Consider the following 13,622-nt stretch of genomic DNA (forward strand, 5'->3'; position numbering starts at 1 on the left):
CCATTGTCTGATTTCACCTTTCTGTAACTTTTATTCCTTAATCAATGGCTAAAATACTGGTCACGTTCCATTTTCTTTCATACTATTCATTCACAGGATATGGGCACCCCTGGCAAGGTTGCCATTTATTGCCCATTCCTAATTGCTCTGTAGAAAGTAGTGATGAGCTGTCTTCTTAAACTGTTGGTGTCTATGTGGCGTAGGCACACACAGAGTGCTGGAAGAGAATTTTTATTCAACTTTTCTGAAGTGGTTTTATGCAACTGGCTTGATTGGCCATTTCAGAAGACTCTGGGTCTGGATTTATATGGCATGTAGTGTAAGGACGTCAGATATCCTTCCAGGATATTGTTGAAGATCATTAGTGAACTAGGGTGGAGTAGACACTGAACACAACCATTGTGGCTAGCAGAGCAAATCAGAGACTCCTGCAGTGAGTAACACATCTCCTGACTTCTCAAAGCCTGTCCACCATCTACAAGGTGCAAGTCAAGCACTTGAAGGAATTATCCCAAAAGGACTCAAGAAGCTCAATACCATCCAGGACAAACCAGCGCACTTGATTGGCACCCCATCCACCACTTACAACATTTACTCCCTCCACCACTGGTGCAGTGGGAGCAGCAGCTGCCATTTGCGAGATGCGCTGCAGCAACTCACCAAAGTCTTTTGGACAGCAGCTTCCAAATCCATGACTTCTACCACCTAGAAGGACAAAGGCAGCAGATACATGGGAACACCACAATGTGCAAGTTACCTTCCAAGGCACACACCTTGGAAATATAGCGCTGTTCCTTCATAGTCAAAATCCTGGAAATCCCTCCTGAACAACACGAAGAGACCGACATCACATGCACTGCAGCTGACCATCCTCACCAACACCTTCTCAAGGGCAATTAAGGATGGACAATAAATGCTGGCCTAGCCAGTGATGTCCACATCCTGTAAAATAATGAAAAAATATAATGGCAGAAGGAGATGTGGTTTTGTCAGCAGGCTTGGTGTATCTGCTCAGGAGAGCCTCGGGTCAGACCATTCGAAGGTTTGAGTGGGACACGCAATTGGAAAATGTGCATTGTTTGAAAGTAACTGTAACTAACAGACAGACAGGGAACCTGTGTACTCAAGTGACAGTGGCAGGTTGATCTCCAAGAGACATTTTTTTTTTGAAAACTTGTATCCCAGATTTACTAATTACATCTAAATCCGCCCAGCTGCCGCGGTGAGATTTGAGTTCATGTCGTCTGAACATTCAAACAGGTTTTTGGATTACCAGTCCAGTGACATTGCGACTCTGCTGCGGAGGAGGGGCACTACAAATCCAGCATTAGAGTAACAACAGGGACAATTGCTGCCAGTTTTTTTTTGTAAAGATCTGAAACTTACTTGCTATGCTCCCTCGTCGTGCTGAGATAAGATGCAATTCCAAGAGGGTGTCAGAGATAACCCGGAAAAAATGACGCCAACTCATCAACAGTGGCCGGATATACTGTGCACCCGACCAAACCGATAAGCCTGTTTTGAGAAAAGGACGTGACTGCCTGAAGGAGCTTCACATCGTTTGCTGCAGGCCATTGTGTCAGCACCAAGATTAAAACGACTAGGGGAAAAAAAAGGAAAAAAAATAAGACGTTGACGTCCAATTCAGTAAGAAAGGAGTACTAAAGGAGGTAAATGTCTCATAAATAAAAACGAGAAAATGCTCAGCAGTTCAGGCGGCATCTGTGGAGAGGAGAACAGCTAGCTTTCACTTCGATGACGTTATATTATCAAGCCGAAACGGTAATTATGCTTCTCAGTAGAATGTTAGCTGGCCGACTGATTGTACCGAACTCTTCTATTCTTAATTGCGGATTTTTACTATGTACGGTATTTTGCTGTTATTAAAAGAGTTCGCAGTTTCGTTGTTGGATCAGATAATGAGTTAGAATGAGATACAGCATTATAGTATAAAATAATGCATTTTGGAAATTGCAAGCAATGATGGAGGCAACTTCAAAGATTTACAAGTTAGGTGAATTTGCCATGCTATATTTCCCCTTAGTGTCCCAAGATGTATTGGTTAGGTGGATTAGCCATGGTAAATGTGCAGAGTTACGGGATAAGGGGGGGAGGTGGGCGGGGTTAATGGAAAAATACTGCGGATGCTGGAATCTGAAACAAAACAGAAAATGCTGGAAAAAACTCATCAGGTCTGACAGCATCTGTGGTGAGAGAATAGAGCTAATGTTTCGAGTCTGGATGGCCCGACATTCAGACTCGAAGCGTTGGCTCTATCCTCTCTCCAATACTCTAATACTGGTTCTAATACTCTTTGATGCTGACTCGCGTTGTTCGGAATTATTATCGGGACAAATTAATCCATAAATTTTAACTAACCAAACTATTATGGCCCCTTCTGCACTGTAAGGATTATATGCCTATAACTAAAATGGTTAATAATTACAGAACTCAATAATCCATTGGCAAGTTTCTGTTGTGACTCGTTGCTCTGCTCCAGCGCATTCTCTGTGTAAGTTTTAACACGATAAAGGGCTGGGTCTGCTTATATCAGCCAACGGCTGGTCTGTGCTTAATCCGATCCCTTTATCAGCTGGGACAGAGACCCATCTCTTCGTCAGACGTAGTCACTCAAAATTGAAAAAAAGGTGAAGAAGTTATGTGAATTAGATCAATTTAAAATACTTGTGTCCGAAGATTGGATGTGAACTTGATCTCCCCTTAATTCAACTAATAGGAATAGGGGTTATAGTGAAGGGTGATCGATTGGCAGAAACTGAAGGGAACTGAGGCATTAATCCTAATAAATACCATCGCATGTGACATTTGGTCCATCTATTCTGGGATATTTTATGGCAGGTCTGAAAAAAAATACCATCTTGGTTTGTCGTAACGATAAGGGAAACATGATTGGCAAGGACATATAAAAATGGAATAAAGTGTTGGATGAAATGGATTGTTCTTGATTGTATCCCGTTTGTGATATTTCTTGTGAAATTAAAAGTCAGCAAAAGGGATTAGCATATTCAAAGGAATACAACCACAATTCTTCGAGCTAACCCTGCGAACTTTATTCCAGATTATGTCACTGCTGAGACACAAAGGAGTTCTCCTTGTGTTTCTGTCCTTAGTCCAAGTGGCGGCTTTCCAATGCTCGCAAACATGTAACTGTTCCCGGACCTCTATGGACTGCAGCGATCGGGACCTGGATGAGAGCACAGTGCCCAAGCACATTGAGGCCGCCATTACCGTCATCAAATTGAACAACAACAGATTATCTTCCATCCCCAATGGCCTCTTTGACAACCTGCAAAACCTGAGATCAGTTACATTGGAAAATAACCCATGGGTATGCGATTGCAACATTTTGTACCTGAGATCCTGGCTTCTCAAACAGGAAGTTCGAACCCAGTACAAGAACCTAAGGTGCTCGTCGCCGGCGGAGCTCCAGGGGAGGCTGATCTTATATCTAACGGAGAATGAAGTTGCCTCCAGTTGCAAGGATTGGTATTGTGACATGGCTTTGATGTGCCAGATCGGGCTTTTCGTCTTCATTATCATTCAGGCCATTCTTCTGATACTTGTAATAATATTTCTGAGAAGATTTGAAACATTTTCGAAGGAGGCAATCCGAGCTCCCAAAGAAGATCATTTTCGGAATGCGATGTGAAGAGGACTTGTTCTGCCGGTCCAAAACCCTCCAGAGTCCAACGGGGAAAGTTGTTTGTCAGGCATTCACTAGTTGACATTTTAGCAGTGTCACAAATAATGACAGTGACTGCTTTGCAAACATTCCGGGCTGTCACTATCCCTTCTCCAGCAGCTCCACCAAGCTCATTCAGGGAAACTCCGGGAAACTGTTTTATTCTGCCCTGCATTTTGCACAAACGATGAATCTGTGATCGATTAGCGAGCCTTTGTACATTTTGTCTTGGTTAAGATTTACTAACGGCGACACTATCTGAAGTTGTGACTTAATACAGTTAAGAAAAAAATATTTAAGACGGAACCCCATTTCATTAATTCGACAGTTTGGGGAGGTTGAATGGGAAGTTTAGTGTAAATAATACAAATACGTTTAGGTACTGGCAGCTACATCAAGATAAGAGCAAATTACTGCGGATGCTGGACTCTGAAACCAAAAGAGAAAATGCTGGAAAATCTCAGCAGGTCTGGCAGCATCTGTAAGGAGAGAAAAGAGCTGACGTTTCGAATCCAGATGATCCTTTGTCATCTTTGACTCTTTACTCTCCTGACAGTTGCTGCCAGCTACATCAAGATCACGGAGAATGCGCCAGAGCATCTGTCGACACCCATCAGAATATGTACCCAGAGCCGCAGCAATGACGATCTTTGATAACGGAGGAAAAATATTTCTAACGAAGGAGGGTTGTCTATATGTTAATGTCCCCAAAGCTTTCAAGTGTTGTTTACAACACGGTTGGTAATGGTAATATTCTGAAATGTACACTGTAATTCTGTATTCCGATTGCTTTCTGATATACAGTTTAACCCAGAAAAAACTCTGCCACTGTAATACTGAATATATTTGTGTTTTTCCTAATGTAGATTCTGTTGAGCAATTACTAATATCGGTGCTTTCGTAGCGGCTATATCATTGGAATTATTACTGGGAAATATGTGATGGCAGTAATTGTAACGCGAGGAAATTAATTAAAATTTCCGTTTATCGCGTCCTGCTTTGTGATGTTCCGAAGTGTCAATGCGAAAGATCAATGTGTAAAATGATCGAACGAGATTAAATTACATTACATTTAGAAGCGAAGATAGATCTTTATTCATAGATATGGGTGGAGAAGGAAGCCTGTCTGAATCTCTCCTTCTGCAACAGATACACGCTGAACACATGACTTCCATATTTCGTACAGGGAAGTTTTGGCTGTCTTGGGAATACTTCGTTTTGCACTGAAGCCACCCATCACCCAGGGCATAACAGTGCGATGAGATCGCTGTCACAATATTTATCCATTTTCACTTCACTTGGATATTCGATTCGTTTGATATATTATGCTTTTTATGCGTTTAGTTTAACTAGCGTCACCGTCACTTGTGGAAGTTATTTGGAAGATAGTTCGTGTTCAGTTAAAATTGCGCCACAGCGACACTTGTTGGTGACTGAAGGAAAACCTGGGGCTCCCAGCCACGGTGACCGGAAGCAAAATTGTCCACTGTCCTTATAGCTACAGGAAGCATGGTTACTCAGCGAAATGAATGAAAATAAAATAGAACACAGATACTAAGAGATAATGGTAGGTGGAGATTAAGTAAGTATAATGCAATCATATATTGGGATTTAAAATAAGCCCTCAAACTCCGTGGCATTTGAAGTTGATTAATATTGATTATGGTTGCTGTATTGAATGTGATGGGGGGTGCCGTGATATAGAGGCGGCTTCTAATCAAGGCATAAACGAGACAATATAATTCTGAAGTATACCTGTAAAATTTAGAATCATCTTCTGTAATGTGTAAAGTCTTGCTTGTGCTGAATAAAGTTTAATCGCCACATTAAACCAATTGATGTCATTGTCGAATCACTGGAAACCAAAATGTAAAATAAATGAACACAGCGAAATTTCATTAGTGGCAATTGTACCGTTACTGGGACTCATTTTTTTTCAGAAATATATGAGCTAAGAAGATGTCCACACCTTCTGACATGGAAAAGGGGGCAATGACACATTCTTAATAAGAAATTCAATGTGAAGGAGATGATGGCATCAGAAAATAATGAATAAACAGAGAAATTTCATCGAAATGCCCTAGTCTGATGTAGGCTATCACAGGCAATGTGCCAGGAGCTGAGGACTTGAAAGGAACTTCTAAAGTAATTAATTAGAAGTTGCGATAAATATTGGAAGCATTGCTGTCAGAAAATAACCCGTGCATTCGACTCTAATCAATTCGTGGTTAATCTCGATTGTTTGCTTTTGTGTTCAGTTTTGAATTAAATGATTCATATTGAATTGACAATCACAGCCGAGGTCGCTCTGTTCGGTCCCTCGTCAGCTCTTGATTCTCCACCACAGCCTAGCGTGTCTATGTTATGTAAATAGGAAACGATTCTATCAGATTCTAAGTAGTCATTTTGGAAACACAACTGATACCCAATTTCTCACGAAAACCCGATTCCAACAAATAACGTTTGTTATTGTAAATAATTGCTACGGTAAACCATGGAGTTATTATTGACTTCATTGAATTAAATTACCATTCACGTCACATAAACACAGTGGCTACAATAGCAAATCAGAAGCGAGGAACCTGGTGAGTAACTCACCTCCTGACTCTCCAAAGCCTGTCCACCATCTACAAGGCACAGGTCAGGAGTGTAATGGAATACCCCTCAGTTGCTTGGATGAGTGCAGCTCCAACAACACTCAAGAAGCTTGACACCATCCAGGACAAAGCAGCCCGCTTGATTGGCATTATATCCGCAAACATTCACTCCCTCCACCACTGACTCTCAGTAGCCGCAGTGTGTACTATTTGCAAGATGTACTGCAGAAATTCAGCAAAGATCCTTAGACAGTACCTTCCAAACCCATGACCACATCCAGCTAGAAGGACAAGGGCAGCAGATACATGGGAACCCCACCACCTGCAAGTTCCCCTCCAAGCCACTCGTCATCCTGACTTCGAAATGTATCACCGTTCCTTCGCAGTCGCTACGTTAAAATCCTGGAATTCCCTCCCGAAAGGCATTGTGGGTCAACCCACAGCACATGAACTGCATTGTTTCAAGAAGGCAGCTCACCACCACCTTCTCAAAGGCAACTAGGAACGGCCAACGAATGCTGGCCAGTAAGCAACTCCAATGCCCCACGAATTTTGGTAGAACTAACGTCGGGGGGAGCTGTACGATAAATGGTAGAACCATAAAGGGTGTCGATACGCAGAGGGATCTGGGTGTGTAAGTCCACAGATCCTTGAAGGTGACGTCACAGGTGGAGAAGGTAGTGAATAAGGCATATGGCATACTTGCCTTTATAGGACGGGGCATAGAGTATAAAAGTTGGGGTCTGATGTTGCAGTTGTATAGAACGTTGGTTCGGCCGCATTTGGAATACTGCGCCCAGTTCTGGTCGCCACACTACCGGAAGGACGTGGAGGCTTTAGAGAGAGTGCAGAGGAGGTTTACCAGGATGTTGCCTGGTATGCAAGGGCTTAGTTATGAGAAGAGATTGGGTAAACTGGGGTTGTTCTCACTGGAAAGACGGAGGATGAGGGGTGTATAAAATTATGAAAGGCATAGATAGGGTGAACGGTGGGAAGCTTTTTCCCAGATCGGTGGTGACGTTCACGAGGGGTCATAGGTTCAAGGTGAGGGAGGGGGGGGGGGGAGGTTTAACACGGATATCAGAAGGACGTATTTTACACAGAGGGTGGTGGGGGCCTGGAATGCGCTGCCGGGCAAGGTGGTGGAGGCGGACACACTGGGAACATTTAAGACTTATCTAGATAGCCACATGAATGGAGTGGGAATGGAGGGATACAAAAGGATGGTCTAGTTTGGACCAGGGAGCGGCGCGGGCTTGGAGGGCTGAAGGGCCTGTTCCTGTGCTGTACTGTTCTTTGTTCTTTGAATGAATACAAAATCTTTTCAGGTTATTGCTAAGCAGATGGGGGAATGGCTTAGAGGTGTTGGCAACATCTAAATACCGAAGATTCTCCCGTTTCCAGCTCTTTCTCTGGCATCACCTCAGTATTTTGGATTGGGTCATGTAACTGCACATCTTCTTGCTCTACTTGACTCCTAGTATCCTGAAGCGTGCAATTGGCAAATTCAGGAGACATTTCTAGATATAACTAACTGCTGTTCTGTATGTGGACCTAACAAAAGACTTTTTCCCGAAATGCTGCTGAGTTCATGAGCTTATCCACATGGATAATGTCTATAATGCTGTGCCATGCTGTCAACTCATGACATCAGCATTTTACCACTAAATGGGAATACCTGCTGTTGCCCTCTTTTCAGGTCAAACCAAATAAACAAACTCAGATTAAGTCAGGACAAAGTAAAAAGGGGCAGCTCCCCAAAAGGAGGGGGGAACAGCCCGAACAAAAGTCAAAGTACAAAGGAAACTTAAAAACATCAGATTAAAATGTGATTGTCAGGGTTAATAACGCACCCCAACCCCTGTGGTGCCCAACGAGCGTGGAAGGCATCAACCGCGCCCGTGGACACCGCATGCTCCCTCACCAGGGACACCTGGCCGCGAACATAGCTGCGGTAGAGGGGCAGACAGTCAGGATGGATGGCCCCCTCGATCGCCCGCTGCCTGGACCAGTAAATGGCGCATTTCGCCAGGCCCAGGAGCAGGTTCACGAGGAGGTCGCCATCCCAACCCTCCTCTCTCCGCACCGGGTGTCCGTAGATCAGGAGTGTGGGAAGTGCAAACAAAACATCAATAAAAGGTTCTTTAGGAAAACAAAAAGGGAGTGCAGCCTAAGACACACAACATAGACATGGTCCACGGACTCCACAAGGCCACAGAAAGGGCAGTCTTCGGAGCTTGTGAACCAGTGAATCCTACGGTTGTGCGGCACTGCTGCAGGCATCACCCTCCACCCCAGGTCCCTGACATAATTGGGGGAGATCCCTCCGTAGAGGGACCTCCAGCGGGGACCTCCGCCGCCCGGCGGCAACAAGGCCCGCCAAGGTGTATCCGGGCGACATGCGAGGAGGCGGTAGTGGAAGGTGTGCAGCAGCAGCCCACACAGGAAACGCCTCCGCGTGGTAGACAAAGGCACAGAGGATATTTCCGCGAGGCGGCTCAGGCTGTGGGGCACCTGACCCGAGGAGGGGGTTTGAGGTTTTGTGCCAATGTGGAATTCCGTCCAAACAGGGGAATGCTAGGGCAGGATCCCACCGCACGCCTGCACCGCCTCGAGTTTGCGTGCAGTTTCGGGGCCCAGCACGACCGTCCTAAGGTCTAGGATAGCTTTGGCTGCGTGCCGGACGGCCGTCCCCGCGCGCTGAGCCAGCACGTGGGGACTCATCCAGCCCGCCCCTCCGCCATCGAGCACGTCCCCGATTCTGGTCACCCCGGCGTCCACAGCCCTCCTCTCCGCCAGCCACCTGAAGTCATACGGCTGGAGGAGCGGATTCCTGAGCAGCGGCTCTTGCACGAGAGCCGCTACTCCTGACAGGGGGGGGGAGCTGCATCGCGAGGCGACCGTGTTCCAGACAGTGAGGAGGTCCTGGTAAAAGACGGGCAACTCCTGCAGGGCGGTCGAAACACGCCCCAGATCGATATGCAGGAGCAGCACATCATATTTGAGGCCACTGGCGGAAGAAATACGCCGCCATGGCACACCATTGTGGAGGGGGCTCAACGTAAAGGTACCTCTGCAGGGCCTGGAGGCGGAAGGTCGCTATCTGAGTGCGAAGGCACACCAGACCTTGAAATACCTGCTGTTGCGGCTAAGTGTTTTTGTCTATTTAGGATCCATCACCAACAACTGAAGATGCCATTGGGATGTAGAAATTGTTCTCAACAAACAAGGGGGGCAGAAAAGGATCAGGCAAACATACAAAGAAACGTTCGCCCGAATAGTAACAAAAAGGGATCAGATCGAGGCCAGGTTATCAAAAGTGTTAATGGTAATCAATAATTGGCCGACAAGCTTTCGGAGCGCTGCTCCTTCATCAGGTGAGCGCTCCGAAAGCTCGCGATTCCAAATAAAGCTGTTGGACTTTAATCTAGTGTTGTGAGACTTCTTACGGTGCCCACCGCAGTTCAACGCCGGTATCTCCACTTCAGGACAGACTTTGTGACTGGTATGAATGCAAAACATCACGGTGGATTCCTGGACTGGTTTCAGTTGGAGGTGTCAGTGAAAATTCAATTACATTCAGTCTAAGCTGCCGCACGTAAGGACTTGATTCGATGTTAAGACCAAGGATTAAATGAATCGAATTGGACTGAAAAACCAACTCTGACAACCTGGGAATTGGAGCTATCTGGACACTCATTATGGAGGCCGTCATATTTTGGCCCCGTACTTGCGACACCAGGTGACTTAATAAAAAAATGATCACGACATTTTGTTTTACTTATTGTCAGAAAAATATTTGTCAGATTTTTTCCTACGCTTTTGACATAAATGATTTGGACTCGGAAATCGGAAGTACAATTTCAACATTTGTGGATGACAACGAATTGGGGCATTTCGTTAATATTGAGAAGACTGCGACAAAATACACGAAAACCTTAATAAACTTGTAGAATGGGCATAAAAAAGGCTGAATGAATTTTCATACAAATAAACGTGAGATGGTTGGAGAAATAAAGAGGCTACACAGTCGTGGAAAATAAGAGCTTAAAGAACCATGGGACTGATGGGTGTATATTGATATAGGAACATAGGAACGAGGAACAGGCATAGGCTGTGCTATCCTTTGAGCCTGCTCCGATATTCAATTAAATCTTGGCTGATCTACTTCAACGCTATTTTTCCACACGACCCCATATTATTTTTATATTTAATAATTAAGATTCTATCAGTCTACATCTGGAACACACTCAATGACTGGGCCTCCGAAGCCCATTGGATGGAGAATTCCATGATTCACCACATTCTGAGTGAAGAGATTTCTCTTATCTCAGTCCTGAGTGGCCTGCTTCTAATTCTGATTCTGTGGCCCAGAGCTAGGGGAAACATCCTTCCTGCATTTATCCTATTGAGGCTTGTGATACTTTTGTTGTGCCTCAATGAGTTAATCTCTCATTCTTTTAAATTCAAGAGAATACAGACCAAATGCCCTCAATCTCCGCCATCCCAGGAATCAGTCTGGTGAACATTTGTTGCACTGTCTAAGACAAGTATACACTTCCCACATTACTAAATGTAGCAATATAAATAACCAAGAGGTTAAAATATGAACTCTGAATTGAGGTTCATTTTTGGAAGCATATAATTAAGAAAAGCAGGAAAGCTAACCGAACCTTGTGCAGAATGTTGGTTAGACGACATTTTAGCGAACTATGCACAAGTCTGTTCTCCATATATGGAAGAGGACGCAGAGGGGAATGTGTTAGAAGGATTTACTGTCATGATACCGCAACTGAGAGGTTGTGACTATCTGAAAGACTGAGCAGTCTTTTATCTTCTAGCGTGACCTGGTAACAAGGTGTATTAAATCGTAGCTTCAGAGAAGACTGCTACATTTGTGGGGAATACAATATTCAGTGTTATAAAATGATTGTCACCAACTAGTCCAGTAAAGAATTCAGAAATCTACTACATGCCCAGTGAGTGGTTATAATGTTGAACGTGTGACCAAGTGGCATTGCCCAGTTCAGCAGAATGTCTTGTATCTGTGCTGTAACTTCAATATAATTGTGCAAGAATTAAATCTACAGTTTGTCACAGGAAATAAATCCTCACTATTTAATCGAGTTTATTTTGTTGTTCTGGATTGGTACAGAGGAACCCGAATTTTTTTTTAGCTGCGCCTGAGATAATACAGTTATATATTTATTACGCTGCAGTATTGTAACGTTACATTGAAGTTCAGGGAGAACAGGGGTTAAGATTGAGTCATTGGGATCCAAACTGAACATCTGCTATGATTTGAAATGTTCCTTTTAAAATGAAAAATGCGATATCTGAGGACGGACTTTACTTTTGAAAAGCATTTAACTAATACTACAACAGATCAATACGAACGAGTCATGAATCAGATACAGCTGGATCTAGAGATGCTTGTTTGAAGCGGGTTCGCTTGAGTCTCGTGTTTGACCAGACAGGAGTAAAGCTCGTGTGAGTTCCACTCTGAGGCTGACAGAGTCAGATAACTGCTCACACTGAACGTATTGTCCGCCTCCTGCTGGACCCGACTGGTCTCAACCCCATTCCCTCTGACGCTGCCATCGACAGTCCATTCAATCTCCGCTGCTCCCGGGTTAAAACCGCTCACCAAACACACCAGGGTCGCCGTGTCCTTTTCCGCGATTTGAGTCGGTGAAGGCCGAAGGACCGACACCCTGGGGGCCCGTGGATCTGGAAAGCAAAAGCATACGTAAGAGTGAGGGAAAGTTCACACACCGTCGCATGTGAAGAGTCGGACGTCAGAGTATTGTTTTTCCGCTCTTTTTTCATTCAGTTGCTGTGCAAAACGGATCAGAAATATTTATCAATGGAGGTGAACAACCTTACTAAACATATGTAGCCGCGTTCGTCCCGAAAGTTGAAAATATAAATAGAGAAAATAACTTTAAGGAACTAATGGAAAGTAAAATAATTTCTCTGCAAAAATACTAGTCTCATAGCAATGCGTGTTTGGCAATGTTGTAGATTGTTTAATTGTTTAATTCAAATAACGATACTTTGAACAATCTCCAAAATTAGCTATGTGATAAACAGTGTGAAATCAATGCTTCCAGAGTGATTTTTGAAAGGCCGGTTATTATTTTGAGACACAATAAAGTAATAAATAATCAGCTCTACAGATTCATTCAAGTGCATTTTCTAATTGATCCCGGAGTGGATTTCCTTTAGAGCACAAGTGATCCCTTTTAATTGCATCAGTAGATCGACGAAGCAGTTCTGTCAATTTGAACAAATTCCTTGGAGCATTCCCCGAGCTTCCACGGTTAGTTCGGAAACAATTCTTCGATTTAAAAGGCGTGAATTGAGAATTAAAACCATTGATTAACACAATGCAGATGTCGAATTTGATCGGATTCAATTCATCACAACACCAAAAGAAGAATCACTTGATGCAAGAGATCCCCAGACTCGGAATAGATCTAATCTAAATTCTATCGTAGATTTATACACATTAGAACACACAGTGAGACTTGCATAAATGCCAGTTTTTCGACTACCGCAATGTATTTAATTTATTTAGTCCAAATTTTCTCATTCGTCTTAGATTGATATATAACAAAAGGAACAAATAATTCCAGACGAATTTGTCGATGTTACTTGGATAAAACAAGTACTGAGATCGTGAAATGATTCCTGCAAAAATATAAATTTGTTTAAGTAATTGCAGACTGGAATCGCTGCTTTTGTGAGCAATTTTCACAATATTCCTTGAATCAAGTTGTAAACCTTTAACTAATATTTTATGGCCTGAATTCTTATCGTCCCCAGCCATTCGGCTTGAATCGCCCTAGCTACAGCTTTTGTGTTCCATCTGACTGCAGTTAACCATAAAAGCTTGAAAACAATACCGGAATAAGATGTCATGCCCAGATCATGTGAACAGTATGTCCTCCAGTGTCAATGGTTAAAACAGTTTCAAACAAAAATTACTTGTCCCTTGGCAAACTATCTGTTCAAATTATGATGCTCCCCAAATCAATTACATTAATAATTCGTGTCGTGTTATAAATAAAGCTTCCTGTGATACCAATTCTAAAATACAAAGATGTCTAAGAATGACAAGCTGCCACAACCAGGGGTCTTTTAAAAGGCGCTTGTTTCTTTGTATTACTACGTGTAGTAACATGGACTACATCCTCTGGAAACTGTCAATCAAGCATTGTAATAATAACCAAATGGATTTATCATTACTAAAAGCACAAAAAGACGGATTATACACTCCTTGAATGGTATAGTGAGATGGCTGTCTCCAGTTCTGTGGA

The 13,622-nt window shown here is 43.5% G+C and overlaps 1 protein-coding gene and 1 gene segment (V, D, J or C); one reads left to right on the forward strand and one right to left on the reverse strand.

Moving 5' to 3' along the window:
• The first annotated feature begins 614 nt into the window (after nt 1–614).
• Nucleotides 615–5,534, forward strand: gp1bb (glycoprotein Ib platelet subunit beta). Of its 2 annotated transcripts, none has more exons than XM_078226861.1 (2): nt 615–1,782; nt 3,080–5,534. In XM_078226861.1, the coding sequence occupies exons 1-2, from the start codon at nt 1,756–1,758 to the stop codon at nt 3,668–3,670; spliced, it is 618 nt and encodes a 205-aa protein (XP_078082987.1). In that variant the 5' UTR covers nt 615–1,755; the 3' UTR covers nt 3,671–5,534. The 2 variants fall into 2 exon arrangements, with proteins under 2 accessions (XP_078082987.1, XP_078082988.1); XM_078226862.1 differs by having other exon boundaries at nt 615–1,670.
• Nucleotides 5,535–11,707: 6,173 nt separating this feature from the next.
• LOC144502261 (Ig heavy chain C region-like) overlaps nt 11,708–13,622 on the reverse strand; it is a 29,780-nt gene continuing 27,865 nt past the window's right edge. The window contains 1 exon segment of the C gene segment in view: nt 11,708–12,030. Coding sequence covers nt 11,708–12,030 — 323 coding nt within the window.

This window comes from Mustelus asterias, chromosome 13, assembly GCF_964213995.1.
Source record: "Mustelus asterias chromosome 13, sMusAst1.hap1.1, whole genome shotgun sequence".
Lineage (NCBI taxonomy): Eukaryota > Metazoa > Chordata > Chondrichthyes > Carcharhiniformes > Triakidae > Mustelus > Mustelus asterias.

Bases quoted from the DNA above. Each gene is read 5' to 3' on its own strand.
- gp1bb (XM_078226861.1), top strand. From the start codon at position 1,756: ATGACGTTATATTATCAAGCCGAAACG. The intron at 1,783-3,079 runs GTAATTATGCTT...ACTTTATTCCAG, and splicing joins TATATTATCAAGCCGAAACG to ATTATGTCACTGCTGAGACA.